Genomic DNA, 15,840 nt, shown 5'->3' on the forward strand with positions numbered 1-15,840 from the left:
CTCAAAGAACTTACCGAAGGAACTTCTTAAAATAGGTGACATTCCCACTTTAGAACGACTAAATCACTTTAGACTCTAAAGTGACATCCCCACTCCAGACTCCACATCCTCTGTAGTGGGCAAGTTGAGCCTACCCGCGACAGCATGTACATTTTTAAAACTTTACTTATTACTACACTTCATTTCAACAAATGGCTTATTTTGACTTTACATTAACCTTTCATCAATGAATTTTGTCATTATTGAATGGCATGTGACAGAAATGATAAACATTTTCTGTGTCTTTTCACAAAATATAGATAAGACAGATTAATTACATATAATGGTGACACTAATAAAGCTCGTTTATAAAGTTACTGTATATGAAGGTCAGGATTAGATGGATATAAAGGGATGGAAACCAACATTTTCTATAAATCTGACTGATGTGCACAAAAAGAAGCCCAAAACAAAATTACTGTCACTGATTAAATACACTTGAAATGAAAACAAGAGCTTTATACTGATCTTTATTCTCAGTGTAAACTGCAAAAGTTCTTACAATGACCCGGTCTTGGAAGTTTTACATCAAATTCATTTTGGCTTACAAAAAAATCTGGCAATGTCCTATATCATTTAAATCTTGCAAACTAGATTTTTAGAAACAGGCTAATCTATATACCTCCTAGGTAAAGCTAAATTCTAAAATTAGAAAACATCATGCTTTGACCATTAATATTGGCATTTGCAGAGACTAAAACTAAATAAATTTAGGTTAAGCAAAACACTGTTAAGTAATAAAATTTTCCTCAATACCAATGTGCTATAGAGACAATATTTGACTTTTGGGATACATTTTGCCAGCAAAAATTAATTCACTCCACTTATAAAAAAGTAAGTTTCTTACAGTTAAAAAAGATACTTACTTGCTGTGACAGTGCAATAGTAAGTCAATGATGAATGTCTGCCAAGCCTTCTCTTTACTAAGAGCATCTAAGGCTGTTGGAATCAAGGCAAAACATAAGGTCATCACTTCCAATGCTTCACAGCAAACCTGTTCGTCTTCCAAGTCTGGCTCATTGCCTGCATTGGTCTGTAAAATTATAATCAAGAACAAATTACCCAAAGAACCATTTAAGAAAAATCTCATACGACTTCTAGTTAGTCCTTAAAACTCACCTACTCACTTAAACCACCTGGCCTCAGCCTCTCTGAAGCTGCATACACCTCCTGAGGTCCTCTTGGAATAGTGTGGAAATGACTTTAATAGAAAATAAAGTCTAATTCCATTATTTTCCTGTGTCCCAAGGAGGGCTGAAGGAGCACACTGACCACACTGCCTATTTCTTTGAGACTTTGAGTTGTTTACTTCTGAACCAACAACCAATCCTTTCTCGAGAACCACTGTGGCATGCCACTTAGGTACTTTAGACTAGTTCCATTGTGTAGCTTGCCTATTGTGCCATTTTATTAAAATTCAATTGTCTTTGACAACTACTCAGGAAGGGTTTCAAAGACTTACAGCCTAAAATATGCTTGGGGAGGTATTAATAAAGTCTAACTTGACTTTATTTATCAAAAAGTATTAACTATAGTACATGCCTAAAACAGAATAGGCATTCAGTTACATGCTGAATGAATACCCAGGGCTATGCCAGACAGATACTATAGAACGTGAACATATATCCTGGGCAAATCAGGGTTATGTTGGACATATAAAGGAAGCTCTACCAAGCTAGGGAAGTTCCTGTAACTCAATTTCTCCTCCTAAATATGTAGCATCAGGGGCAGGCACACACGATAAATCAAAAAGCCAACCACAGCTTCTCTTCTGTAGATAACTTGCTTAATCTAGTAGAAGGTCAGGAATGATATCTAATTGGCTAACACTCTTCTTATTTTTGACTGCTTTGAGAATCAAATAAAAACACTTAAATGCCTTGATACCATAACTGACAAACCAAAATTTACGCAGGACAGAAAGGTAATAAAAGAAAAAATAGAATGGGATTAAGCAAATTCAGTATGAGACAATTCTATCTGATCCCCACAAGAAGCTGAAAAAGGCAATTTCATTTACAAAGCAGCCCCATGGCAGGATTAAGTACTTAATTTTCTAAATAAAATTTTACCATATTCCCAATATAACTATCGGTTATTTTTCAACCATTAACATGCAAGTGATTGGATTTTTTAAAGTAGCAAACCTAATAAAAATCAAACCATATGCACAATTAAGAAACATTTGTTTGCAAGGAATATAGTTCTGTAGTAATTCTTACCTTCTCATAAATTTTAGTGATTTCTTCATTTGGGCTAAATACTAGCTGTAATGATCCACATCCTGATGCCCAGATAATTTTTTGTATAGCTCTAATTACACAAATATCAGGCATATATCTTGAAGCCTGAAAGATAATGAGTAAATAGAACTGTTGATAGAATGAGAGTAAAATTATGATTAGAAAAACAAAAATGCTTCACCTTGTAAAGGAAATAGGAATTACTATGTAGTACCATTGTCTTTAAATTCCCAAGTTGCCTTTGTCTTTAAAAGAAAAAAGGGGGGGGAGGGGTTGGGGGCCTCTGGCTCTGTCACCCAGGCTAGAGTACAGTCGTATGATCATAGCTCACTACAGCTTTGAATTCCTGGCCTCAAGAGATTCTCCAACTTCAGGCTTCCAAGTAGATGGAACTCCAGGCATCTGCCACTGCACCTGGCTTATTCCCCATCTCCAGACTTTAAACAGCAAAGTATGCTACCCAAGTTATCTGGCCCTTTACTAGTATACTTTAAGACTACAAAGATGACAACCCTTCCACTCATAGTTTCTTATCCAAGAAAAATGAAAACTTATGTCTACACAAACACTTGTACACAATGTTCACATCAGCTTTATTCACAGTCAAACAGGGAAAACGATCCAACTGTCCATCACCACACATATAAACAAAATGTGGAATATTCATAACAGGGTACTAGTTACCAATAAAAAGGAATGAACTACTGATCCACACAACATAGATAATTCTCAAAGTCATTAGTGAAAGAAGGCAGACATGAACACACACTATAATCCAATGTGTATAAAATTCTAGAAGACAAAAAATACTCTCTAGGGACAAAAAGGGCAGTGATTACCTGGGGAAAGAATAACTGCAAAGCGGCATAAAGAAAGAGTGATGAAAATATTTGGTTTTGACTGCAGCAGTGGTTTCACACACATATGTCAAAATTCAGCGAATCTGGCCCAGGCATGGTGGTTCATGCCCATAGTCTCAGCACTTTGGCAAGTTGAGGTAGGTGATCACCGGAAGTCAGGAGTTCGAGACCAGCCCGGTCATCATGAAACCCCATCTCTACTAAAAATACAAAAATCGGCTGGGTGTGGGGGGAGGGGGGCTGTACTTGGGAGGCTAAGGAGAATCACTCGAACCTGGGAGGCAGAGGTTGCAGTGAGCCGAGATGATGCCACTGCACTCCAGCCTGGATGACAGAGTGAGACTCTGTCTCAAAAAACAAACAAACAAACAAAACAAAACAAAAACCACTGAATCTGTATACTTTAAAAGGATGCTGTTTATTATACATAAAGTTGATAAAAAACAGAAAGTACTAATAGTAGACAAAACCGATATTAAGAGGACATTATCTATAGAATGAGACAGTGATTAAAATAAGTGGGCCTAGGAAAATTAAAATTGTGACGGAAGTCTTGATAAAACTAACCTCATCTGATATCTGCTGAGCAAGACGAACTGACACATTTCTAAGCATGCACTCGGATGATGGATTAGGAATGCTCTGAAGGGCACTTTGTAGCACCACTGCTTGATCATGGGTAACCTGGTTGACCTGAAAAAAGTTAACCATTATATTTGGGGTAAATAATTTGTACATAACCAGACCTAACCATTTGCTCTTCATTCATCACCCATTCCCTCAGAACGACTTCCTTGCATATACACATTATAGAACCTGTGGCAACTTACACAAAAAGCACTACCAACAAGGTGGGCTTCCTCTCTTTCTTGTGCACTGTAGTGCCACGTGTCGGCGGAAATCTCCATTCTAGAGCAATCCAACTCGTGTCTCTACATCTGCGCTCAGCTTAACTTGCAGGGGATAATGATACACAATAGACTGGTTCCAATCCCTTCTAGAGACTCAGTGAATTACTGTATCTCTTCTATGTACATGCCTTGGGCAGACCCTGTTTGTATTCCCCATTGTTATCACATTTTGCTTTGGAAAAAAAAAAAAAAAAAAAGAAAAATTCTTCCAGAGAAGTTGGAGAGGGAAGGAGGGAGGGAAGGAAAGAAGGAGGGAGGGAGGGAAGGAGGGGAAAAATTAAGGAATACTGAAAAAGCAGTAAGAGGATGAAAGGTACCCTAGTTTTTACTTAATAGTATAATCAAGTTGTTAAATCAGTGAAACAGGTTAATTTCATTAAGTAGTTGTTAGCAAGGCAATTCTGGCTGCCTTCAAGTTGTGATTCCCCTCCAATATACTACAAATATTTCTACAATATTAAGATATTTCTGTATTACTAATTTTGCATTGGGCTCCCTACTGTGAGCTCACTGAAGATTAGAGGTTATTAAGTACCTCTGTACCACAGTGAAACCTTCTCTGAATACTGAAGAAAGGTGAAAGTGGAAGCATGTAACTGTTTTCTGTGTACTTCATTAAGCATGTGTGTCAGGGATCATGACAAAAATCCATTTTTATCCCAACAACAAACTGTCTTTTAACTTAAACTACTTAAAAAAGAAAATCCTAACAAAAACGGGACCTGTGATACAAAACAATATATATAATTTAAGCCATTTTTTACAAAAAATTCCTAACACACACCCAAGTGTTGAAAGTAGAACTCCCATGTACATATTATTTAGCTTCAGAAATTATCGCCAGTGGACCAAACTGTTTAATCTAACTATCCTCCCTTGCTTTTCATCATCTCTCCACCCCAGGATGGCTTTTAAGCAAATCCTGGTTACCATATAATCTAACCTGGAAGTATCTCAGCAATCACTTCAAAAATTTGGGGGTGGGGGGGTCTCTTCCTTTTAAACATGACCACAATATTATCACAGCTAAGGCAACTATATATGATATTACCATAATTATCAACATTCTGATCTCCCCAACTGAAACCTAAGCCATTTCTAAAGAAGAAAATCTTTATTCCTAGAGCTTTTACTTTCTATCAGTAACTTAGTAAAACCATTGTTTATGATGTTCATAAAATTTTAGTTAGAATTAAATGCATAGTTTGATCTCTCAAAAATAAGTATCAAATTCTGGCATGTCTTGGGAATTTTTAGTGACATGATCAAGAATGCCACCAAGGCAGAAACAGAGTCAAAATGAGCTCAGAACTTGGTTTTTAAGCCCAAGGTGGGAAGGGAAACTAGCAACAAGATAAACCAATTACATCTCTTATTACCATCTGTGTTTTTATATATCTGCCAGGCACAAGTTAATGAGATTCATATGGAATTTTTGTTAGGTTTAAAATAGTTGAAAGTCAAGCAAGATTTAAGTGGGCAGGGAGAAACTACCCTCTCAAATTATTAGCAGTCAGTGAAAAGTATTTATACTTTTAATACAAACATCATAAAGAAAACCTCTGAAAGGTACTTTGAACATTGAGTCAAACTTGAACTCTACACTTAAAATGCTAGTTTTACTTTAAAAATTTCTATCTACTATTATAAAAAGATTTTTAAAAAGTCTGTATTACCGGTGTCATGGGATTCACACCTTCTACACCTGGTTGACAAGCTTCTGCCACAGCTCGAACGTGACCATAGCCAATGGCAGTTAGCAAAAGCTTGGCTATTTTAAGAGCATTGAGGTAGGCACCCCTTCGAGTTTCCATATCTGCATTTGGTAGGAAGTTATTTCTGGTTAGCATACTCAGTACAAGGGGTAGGCCACCACTTTTCAAGAAGTGAAACTGAAAATCAGAGGAATCATCAGTCAGAGGTGCACCAGCAGGCATTAACAAGGCATAGACTACCTGTAAAAATAGAGAAGAGGGGGAGAGGGTTGTATTAAAAGATTTTTTAAAAACTTACTTCTATTTATACTACTGTCACTGCCAAGAAATTCTTGACCATTTCACTATTATTTCAAATTAATATTTCATTTAAAAAATATTTCATTACAATCTTACCCAAATTATTCACATTACCATATGAAAGGTCAAATTAAAAAACACAGCATTTAAAAGGGAATAAAAACCAACCTCTGTTAGATATAGCACTTGTGAGGCTGAAGGACCAAAGAAAAGTGAGTCAAGAGATGGACTAAGGCTGCTTTCTCCAAGTTTGGCATGGTCTAAACAAATAGCTCTTAATTTTTCTATCGTTGTGCTATCTGGGGGAAAAAAAGAGACAGTGTGAAACAAAACATAATTCATGTGTTCATGCGTATTTAACTTTTGATATCTTGAAGACCATATTAATATGGATTAACAATCCACTCAAGTCAGGCTATATAGGCTCAAACCTGGATTGATTTAAGGGAAAAAAAAAAGGGGGGGGAACCAGGGCTCTTTAATCAGTTACTCTAAACACAAAGCATCTGCTATTCAGGGACCTCAAATCAACATACCCTCCCCTCAGCCAGTGGAGACGGAAAAAAAATACATTTCAAAAGGAATTAGTTCTGACTGAAAATAATAAGAAAAATATTATAAGCTCTTCCCTCCAACTTCTTTACTGTTTGCCCCGACACTACATATTAACTGGCTTGCTTCACTGAAAGAAACAAGAAAATAAACCCTAAAAAGCAAACATCAAAAAAGGATAAGTGCCTATGTTCATTCACCTCAAAGCAATCAGAGTTTTTGTCCTTTTGTCATAATATTAAAACATAAATTTCTTTTAAATTATGGTGAAGACTGCCATGTTCTCACTCATAAGTGGGTGTTGAACAATGAAAACACAGGGACATAGGGAGGGAAACATCACACACCGGGGCCTAATGGGGGGTGGGGGGGACTAGGGGAGGGATAGCAGGAGGTAGAGGAATTGGGGAGGGATAACATTAGGAGAAATACCTAATGTAGATGACAGGGGGATGAATGCAGCAAACACCATGGCATGTGTATACCTATGTAACAATCTTGCAGGATCTGCACATGTACCCCAGAACTTAAAGTATAATTAACAAAAAAAATTACAGTGAAAAGGCACAGTCGGCGGGGGGGGGGAGGGGTGCATAAGATAATCCCAAAATACAATTAAGCATTAGCTACCAAATACTCCAACTTTATTAATAGTCAATCAACCCTGGAAAGTATTTTGATGATCAGGTTATTTCTAAGGTAACTGCCCTATGAATAAAAAAAACCACTTGATAAATAATTAAAAAAAAAAATTTTTAAGTATGAGTTCCTAGCAAAAGGAGAATCTAAAAGAAAAAAAAAAGAAAAATTTTAAAGTAAAAGCTTCTTTTAAAAAGAAAAATGATGAAAAATTACTATGTTTTTCTTTGGGTAAATGAATTTTTACAGGCCTAGAAAGAGCAGCCAGTATCTTATAAATTTTTCAATTTGTGTTGAAATTATCACTTCTCTCTATTCTGAAGGGATAGCAACATATATAACCAATTAAAATATTAAGGTTTTAAAATATTTATGAATATCTTCTCATATCATTGACTATTCATCTTTATCATTTTATCTGATTACTAAAATGACAATGTTATTTTACCAGTTTAATACCTATTATTGGGCATTCAGGTTTTTGCCTCCCCCGACCTTTTTAAACAACAAAGAACCTAGCAACTGAATTTTTATAATTTTCCCCATGCAAAACCCTGCAAATGGCATGAAGAACTTGAATATAATGCTCAAGACTTGACATATAATGCCCAATTACTCCTAAAAGCAAACAAATTGACGTTTAATCACTGTATCTGAGATACAGTGCTTGGCTTAAAAATATTCTGAGTGAAGGATGGAGGCAAAAGGGAGTAGGAGGAGGGGGGGAAAAAAAAAGGAGTTCAAGAAAAGGAAGTTTTTTTTTTTTTTTGAGATAGGGTCTCACTCTGTCACCCAGGATCAAGTGCAGTGGCATGATCACAGTGGACCACAACCTCAACGTCCCTTTGCATTTTTTTTTTTTTTTTTTTTTTTTTGTAGAGACAGGGTTATGCCATGTTGCCCAGGCTTATCTCAAACTTCAGGGGCTCAAGTGATCCTCCTACCTTGGCTTCCCAAAGTATTGAGATTACCAGCCAGAAGTGGTGAACTCTAAGCAAATAACTTAATGGTGCTGAATTATAGTTTATTCATTTGAGAGATCTGAATCAAAGTAACTCAGTGGCCGTTCCAGCTCTCACATTTGTCAACCTAAATTATTTTAGTTCCCTCATTATATACACGTTCATTTTATAAAAAATGGAAGACAGAAAAATTTAAGCCAGTCATAATCTGTAATCCAGAGTTCATTACGACTTTAGTTTATTTCTTCCTAGTCTTTTGAAAAGATACCTAAGCTTTGGGAGGTCAAGGTGGGAGGATTGCTGGAGCCCAGGATGTCAAGACCAGCCTGCATAACACAGCAAGACCCCCATCACTACAAAAAAATTTTCAAAATAAGCCAGGTGTGGGCCAGGCGCAGTGGCTCATGCCTATAATCCCAGCACTTTGGGAGGCCAAGGTGGGCGGATCACTTGAGGTCAGGAGTTCAAGACCAGCCTGACCAACATGTGAAACTCCATCTCAACTAAAAATACAAAAATTAGCCAGCGTAGTGGCGTCTGTCTGTAGTCCCAGCTACTCGGGAGGCTGAGGCAAAAGAATCACCTGAACCCAGGAGACAAAGGCTGCAGTGAGCCAAGACTGCGCCACTGTACTCCAGCCTGGTGACAAAGAGAGACACCCTCTCACCCCAAAAAAAAAAAAAAAAAAAAAAAAAAAAAAACACTTTCCCCCCCGCAAATCTTCCACCCTTAAAGTTTCTATAGTCCTTCCCAAGTAGCCAGTTNAAAAAGAGCAAGCCAGGTGTGGTGCTGTGGTGCACCTGTAGTCCCGCTACTCCTAGGCAGGAGCCTCACTTGAGGCTAGAAGTTTGAGGCTACAGTAAGCTAGGATCATGCCACTGCACTCTATCCTGGGACACAGAGTAAGGCCCTTTCTCTTTAAAAAAAGATAAGAAAGGAATGTGCCGGGCACAGTGGCTCATGCCTGTATTCCCAGCACTTTGGGAGGCCAAGGCAGGCGGATCACAAGGTCAGGAGTTCGAGAACAGCCTGACCAATATGGTGAAACCCCATCTCTACTAAAAAAACAAAATTTAGCTGGGTATGGTGGCATGCACCTGTTAGTCCCAGCTACTCGAGAGGCTGCGGCAGAATAATTGCTTTAACCTGGGAGGTGGAGGTTGCAGTGAGCCAAGATCACTCCACTGCACTCCAACCTGGGCGACAGAGTGAGGAATAGAAAAGGAGGAAGGGAAAGGGAAAAGGGAAAAGGAAGAAGGGAAAAGGGAAAGGGAAAGGAAAGAGAAAAGATAGAAAGAAAGGAAGAAGAAATGGCATTTAAGCTACGTGTCCCAGGTGAATTAACAATCTATCTGTGCCTCAGTTTCTCCATCTTTAAAATACAGATAAAATTAATAATTTCCTTATAGGGATGGTGTGCGGTTTATCAGTGCTAAGAACTTACAACAGACTTTTACAAAAAACTGTATTAGATACAGAGAGGACTGCACAAGTTTTAACAGCACATCACAACAAGGGCACTTGGCTTCAGGCAAAGATCAGAATGAACAGAAGTGTAGTTAATGGCTGGGGAAAAAGCACCTGATTCTACCTTTCCCTTCCATTTAAAATACATCCAAAAGTGCACAGATACTAAATGATCGCCCAAATGTTACACAGCTAGTTACTATAGCCAGAAATAGAATTTCTAACTACTTCTTATTCTTAGAGCTCCCATTTCCTTTCTTACTCAAGAGTTTATGTGTCTAAAACATGGTGACAGAGAGTGGGTTAATGTTTATTGAATACTAAGTGCCAGTCACTAGGCTAGGGGTGTTCCATACATTGTCTCATTTAATCCCTGCAATTATACAAAAACGTTATTATCCCAGTTCTAAGGATAAGGAAGATCTAATGAACTATGAAACTTATGTTTAAGGCCATAGAGTAGCAATTAGAAGCAGGATTTATACACAAGTCCATTTGAGTCCAAAGCCTATGACTTTTCTGCTGTAATACAACCATTACTAGCTTTTTCAAAAGCTGGCTGTTTCAAATTTAGGTATTATAGTACATAAAATATGAAAAAAGCACCTGCTTCAAGCTTCCTAATGGTCTGACACAAGCTCATGCTTGCCATCTGGTGGCATTAATGGCCAATCACAAGATCAAGGATTCGGTGGTAGGTTTCCATTTTTACAATATGTTGTGAAGGTTGAATGTGCAGTAAAGCAATTCAAGGGCTATTACTGAAATACTAGCAAATAAAACAATGTAAATTCTAAACACTGTAACAGACAAGAATGAAATAAAAAATCTTTGAGGGAAGCCTTAGCTAAAAATCTAATGTGAACTGCTTCTGTCCCATAATAATTGCAAAGCAAGTCCCAACGAGATGTTTAATTTAGAAAATGGAGGTAATAAAAGCAGAAGACAGTCTTTAAAAATTATGCGTCAACTAAATATGGTATACTTAACTATATTTATCAGTACTTTACCCCCAAACCCCACTAAAATGAGAATTAATGAATATAAAAATGCAGAAACTCAAAAGAACAAACAGAAGAGGAAGCAACACATTAAACTGCTGTCAACAAATTACTGAAGGCACAGTGAAGACGGAGATAGTTGGTTTAGCTGAACCAAGAAGTGCTTGTGAAGGCAAGGAGAAGAGGGTGCCTATAAATTAGTGCCCCACTAAATCTGAAAAAAGGTAATGGTATGAAAACAACAAACACTTGGGAAGGCACAGATGATTCAAAGCCCTAAAAAGACAGAGAGGCTGAAGACTAAGAAGCATTTCCAACTCCCTCAGATTTAGGAAGTTGGGGAAGCAGATTTCTCATTGCTGTAGAAATACAAATATGGAATGGGGACAACTAGGAAGTTGAAATGGTACAAGCATGAACCTGTGTTAGTTAACTGCAGGATACAAAATTCAATATACAAAACTCAGTAGTGTTTTTATATGCCCATAGCAAACTATCTAAAACGGAAATCAAGAAAACAATCTTACTTACAGTATCTACAAAAATGTAAGATACCTAGAAATAAATTTAAGCAAGGAAGCAAAAGATCACTACAAAAAAGCTAATGAAACAAAGAAAAACAGGACACGAATACATGGAAAAATATTCCATGTTCATGGGTTGGAAGGGAAAAACCCATCTTGAGTTGATTTTTACATACGATGAATAATAAAGGTCTAGTTTCATTTCTCTGCATATGGATATTCAGTTTTTGCAACACCATTTTATGCAAGACTGTCTGTTTCCCCAACTTCCTAGACCTGAGGGAGGTGTCACGAATATTGTTAACATGCCCATATTACCTAAAGCAATCTACAGATTGAATCCAATCGCTATTAAAATACCAATTATATTCTTCACAGAAATAGAAAAAAATGTCATTTGAGCTGAATCTGCAAGGTAAAACAACAAAAAAACAGAAATATAACACACTCCTAAAATTCATATAAAACTACTGAAGATTCCAAATAGCCAAAGCAATCTTGAGCAAAAAGAACACAGATGAGGGCATTATACTACTTGACTTCAAAATTTACTACAAAGCAATAGTAACCAAAACAGCATGGTATTGACACAAAAATAGACACAGATTAATTGAACAGACTAGAGAACCCAGAAATAAATCCACATAATCAGAACCAACTGATTTGAACAAAGGTGCCAAGAACACACGTTGGGGGAGAAGAGGCAATCTCTTGAATAAAAATGGTGTTGCAAAAACTGAATACCCATATGCAGAAAAATGAAACTAGACCCCTACTATTCATCATATGTAAAAATCAACTCAAGATGGGTTAAAAACTTAAATGTAAGACCTGAAACTATAAAACTAGTAGAAGCAAAACACAGGGAAATGTTTCATGCCATTAGTATGGGCAAGGATTTTTTTGATAAGACCCCAAAAGCACAGGAAACAAACACAAAAATAGACAAATGAAATTATGTTAAACTAAAAAGCTACCCAACTAAGGAAATAAGACCACAAAAAGACAAATCTATAGAATGGGAGAAAATATTTGCAAACTATGCATCTGACAAGGGGTTAATATCCACAATATATAAGAAACTCAACAGCAAAAAAGCAAAAAAAATCCAATTTTTAAAATGGGAAGAAGGCTTGAATAGATATTTTCACAAAAGACATCCAGTCCAGGCGCGGTGGCTCATGCCTGTAATCCCAGCATTTTTGGACGCCAAGGGGGGCGGATCAAGAGGTCAGAAGATCGAGACCATCCTGGCCAACATGGTGAAACCCTGTCTCTACTAAAACACAAAAAATTTAGCTGGGTGTGGTGGTGCACGCATGTAGTCCCAGCTGCTCAGGAGGCTGAGGCAGGAGAATCACTTGAACCTGGGAGGCAGAGGTTGCAGTGAGCCGAGATTGCGCCACTGCACTCCAGCCTGGTGACAGAGTGAGACTCCATCTCAAAAAGACATCCAAATGGCTAACATGTACACGAAAACACATTCAACATAACTAATCATTAAGGACATGCAAATCCAAACCACAATGAGATATCACCTTACGATTAAAACGAAATAAGGATGACTTGGCTAGGCGCAGTGGCTCACGCCTGTAATCCTAGCACTTTGGGAGGCCGAGTTGGGTGGATCGTCTGAGGTCAAAAGTTTAAGACCAATCTGGCCAACATGGTGAAACCTCATCTCTGCTAAAAATACAAAAATTAGTTGGGCAAGGTGGTGGGTGCCTGTAATCACAGCTACTTGGCAGGCTGAGGCAGGAGAATTGCTTGAACCCAGGAGGCAGAGGTTGCAGTGAGCCAAGATCGCACCATTGCACTCCAGCATGAGCAACAGAGCAAAAACTCTGTCTCCAAAAAAAGACTTATCCCCTTAGCCCTCAAATTTTGATTTCTAAATACCCTTTCTCTCACTAAGAGGAAAAATGGCAGATTCCAGAGCTGGGGCAAAGGAAATACTATAGATGAGCTTTAAACATCTTCTCATACCAGAAAGTAATAGTCTCTTAAAAAATTGAGGTTATATAAAAAAGACACTGGGTCTAACCTATAGGAGCTTCCACTGACCATATCTAGGACAACTGAGCATCAAAAGAAATAACAATTGTAACAGTTATAACCCAATGAATAAAAATAAATCTCTAAGAGTAATAATATATAACAAACATAAAGGGGAAAAAACAAAGCACTACCGTATAGAATGTCAACTAATAAATGTAGAAGGGATGACAAAGTTAAAATTATCATTTTGCAACCATCATAGTAAAAACATTTAGGCAATAATCACAATAGATGATAAAACAAATGTTTGATGAGGAAAAGATAGTTACAAAGTCTCAAAGCATCTCCCTACACAAGAAAAAAAACTTCAGAGGAGAAACCTGGCAGGTATCAACTATATATAGTAATATAGACTGATCTGGGTTAATGTCACTAACTAAAGACACAGTGACACGTGTCTCTCAATGTGATGCTCACACACATCAACATACAAGTAGTATTCTGTCAAATGTACAACCTCCATATAATCATAACAGATAAAATCCAATGAGAGATGTTTAGCACAACTGACCTGTGCTATTAAAAAACAAAGTCACAAAAGATGAAGACTGAGGAACGATTCCAGATTAAAGTCAACTAAAAAAGATACCAAATAATTATGCAATGTATGAACCTAGATTAGAGCCTCAACCAGAAAACATTGTTATAAAGTCCATTACTGGGGAAACTGTCAAAATGTGAAAATGGTCTGTATATTAGGCAGTATTATTGTATCTGCTAATTTTTTTTATTTTGAATAAATACTATATTAATTTAAGTGAGAATGTCCTTGTTTTCAGAAGACAAAAAGATGACCGTCTACAACTTGTTCTCCAAAGGTTTTTTTTTTTTTTTTAAAAAAACACACATATAATGCCATAACTACAGCGAACTGTTAATTACTGAATTTGAGAGCTCTTTGTATTCTTTGTAAATAGTTTGAAATTATTTTAATATAAAAACCTAGTTTTGTTAAGAAAGAAAAGAAAAAAAGAAAGAAAGAAAAGGAAGGAAGGAAGGAAGGAAGGAAGGAAGGAAGAAAAAGAGAAGAAAGAGAAAAAGAAAGAGAGAAAGAAAGAAAGGAGAAAAGAAAAGAAAAGAAAAGAAAAGAAAAGAAAAGAAAAGAAAAGAAAAGAAAAGAAAAGAGAAAAGAAAAGAAAAGAAAAGAAAAGAAAAGAAAAGAAACTCCAGGGTCAGTAAAAGAAGATGCTGGAAAAAGAAGAAAACATAATATTCATCAGTAATAGCCTCGAGAGAAATAATTACAGTCTGCTATGCTATAGCACATGTTTCTGTAACTCCAATTAGCTCACATTCGATTGGCAAATATAATGATGTCAGTAAAATGGGGAAGCCATATGTGCTTTCTCCGAAGCAACAGTAGCCAGAACAGCACAACTGTTAATCCTCAACAAAAAATAAAAATGAGCAAAGCAAAAAGCCCCCTCAGCTTGACAGCTGTGTAGGTAGAAGCCTGCTTCTTTTTAAAGGAAAATTTAAAGTGAATACTTGCATCAAGGGCTCATCCTGGGAGGTACACACTTAAACTAGACTTTCATGGACCTTGGCAGGTTTTACTTCCCCCGTGCCTATCTTAACGGTAGCCCATCTATCTCAGAGCTCCACTCTTCTGCATTGTATCTCGGCAATGTCAAGTCAGCATTTCCTCTGTATTGGTTTGTGTCTTTTTACTATCTCTGAGGAAACCTTCAGCCACACTGAAGTACTTGCCTGGGCTGTCCAAGTTATCTCCGAGGATACTAATTATCATCTCATTAGTGCTCTAATTAAACTATGAGCAAGTTTTAAAGGTAGTCCTATGTTGGGGATTAGAGACCATGAAGGAGGAGGAGGGAACCCAATAAGCAGGTAGAGCTCAGCACAAAGATTCAACTCAAAGCAGAGTGACGAGTGTGCCCCTGGAGTGGAAACCCAACATTCAGAGACAAAGTCCTTCTGCATTCAAAGAAAGGCGTGTGTGTACCTGCATGCATGCTGGACATAACTGATTAAACAGGAAAATAAGTGAAAGGATAATGGAAGCCAGGTTTTTCGCTGTCAGAAAAAAAGAGTCTGAGAGTCATTACAGTGGCTCATGCCTGTAATCCCAGCTACTGGGAGGCTGAGGCAGGAGAATTCCTTGAACCTGGGAGGCAGAGGCTGCAGAGAGTCAAGACTGTGCCACTGCACTCCAAGTCTGGATGACAGAGCGAGACTCCATCTCAAAAAACAAAAACAAAAGAGAGTTACAAATATGGAGAGGGAGAAAACTAGAATGAAACTGTAATAGGCTGGAAGGAGAGGAAGTTGTGTGACCCCATGGTTTTGTAAAAACATACATACACACATATATTTGTGTGTGTGTATATATAGTAATATAGACTTAAATGTGGATACACATACATACGTTCCTTAGTTCTAACTGCTAAGAGAGCTGGGGAGAAACAACACATCAATAGCAATGAGTGCAATAAGTGTTCAGATCTTGGTTTCTAAATACCATTCTCCAGGAAAATCAACCAGGGCTCCTTGGAGAAACAGACAATTCCAAGACTCTGGCAGAGACAGTTTAAGATGTTAATCTGGAACT

General features: G+C 37.4%; 1 protein-coding gene across 1 annotated transcript in view; it reads right to left on the reverse strand.

The window, feature by feature from the left end:
- The window catches only part of USP9X (ubiquitin specific peptidase 9 X-linked), a gene marked incomplete at its 3' end in the record, with an annotated part of 144,991 nt that overhangs the window by 40,576 nt on the left and 88,575 nt on the right, over positions 1-15,840 (reverse strand). Inside the window, 5 exon segments of the mRNA XM_037734399.1 lie at positions 906-1,072; positions 2,262-2,387; positions 3,710-3,835; positions 5,730-6,008; positions 6,237-6,367. Of these exon segments, the coding sequence (XP_037590327.1) occupies positions 906-1,072; positions 2,262-2,387; positions 3,710-3,835; positions 5,730-6,008; positions 6,237-6,367 (829 nt within the window).

Source organism: Cebus imitator, unplaced genomic scaffold (assembly GCF_001604975.1).
Source record: "Cebus imitator isolate Cc_AM_T3 unplaced genomic scaffold, Cebus_imitator-1.0 Scaffold613, whole genome shotgun sequence".
Lineage (NCBI taxonomy): Eukaryota > Metazoa > Chordata > Mammalia > Primates > Cebidae > Cebus > Cebus imitator.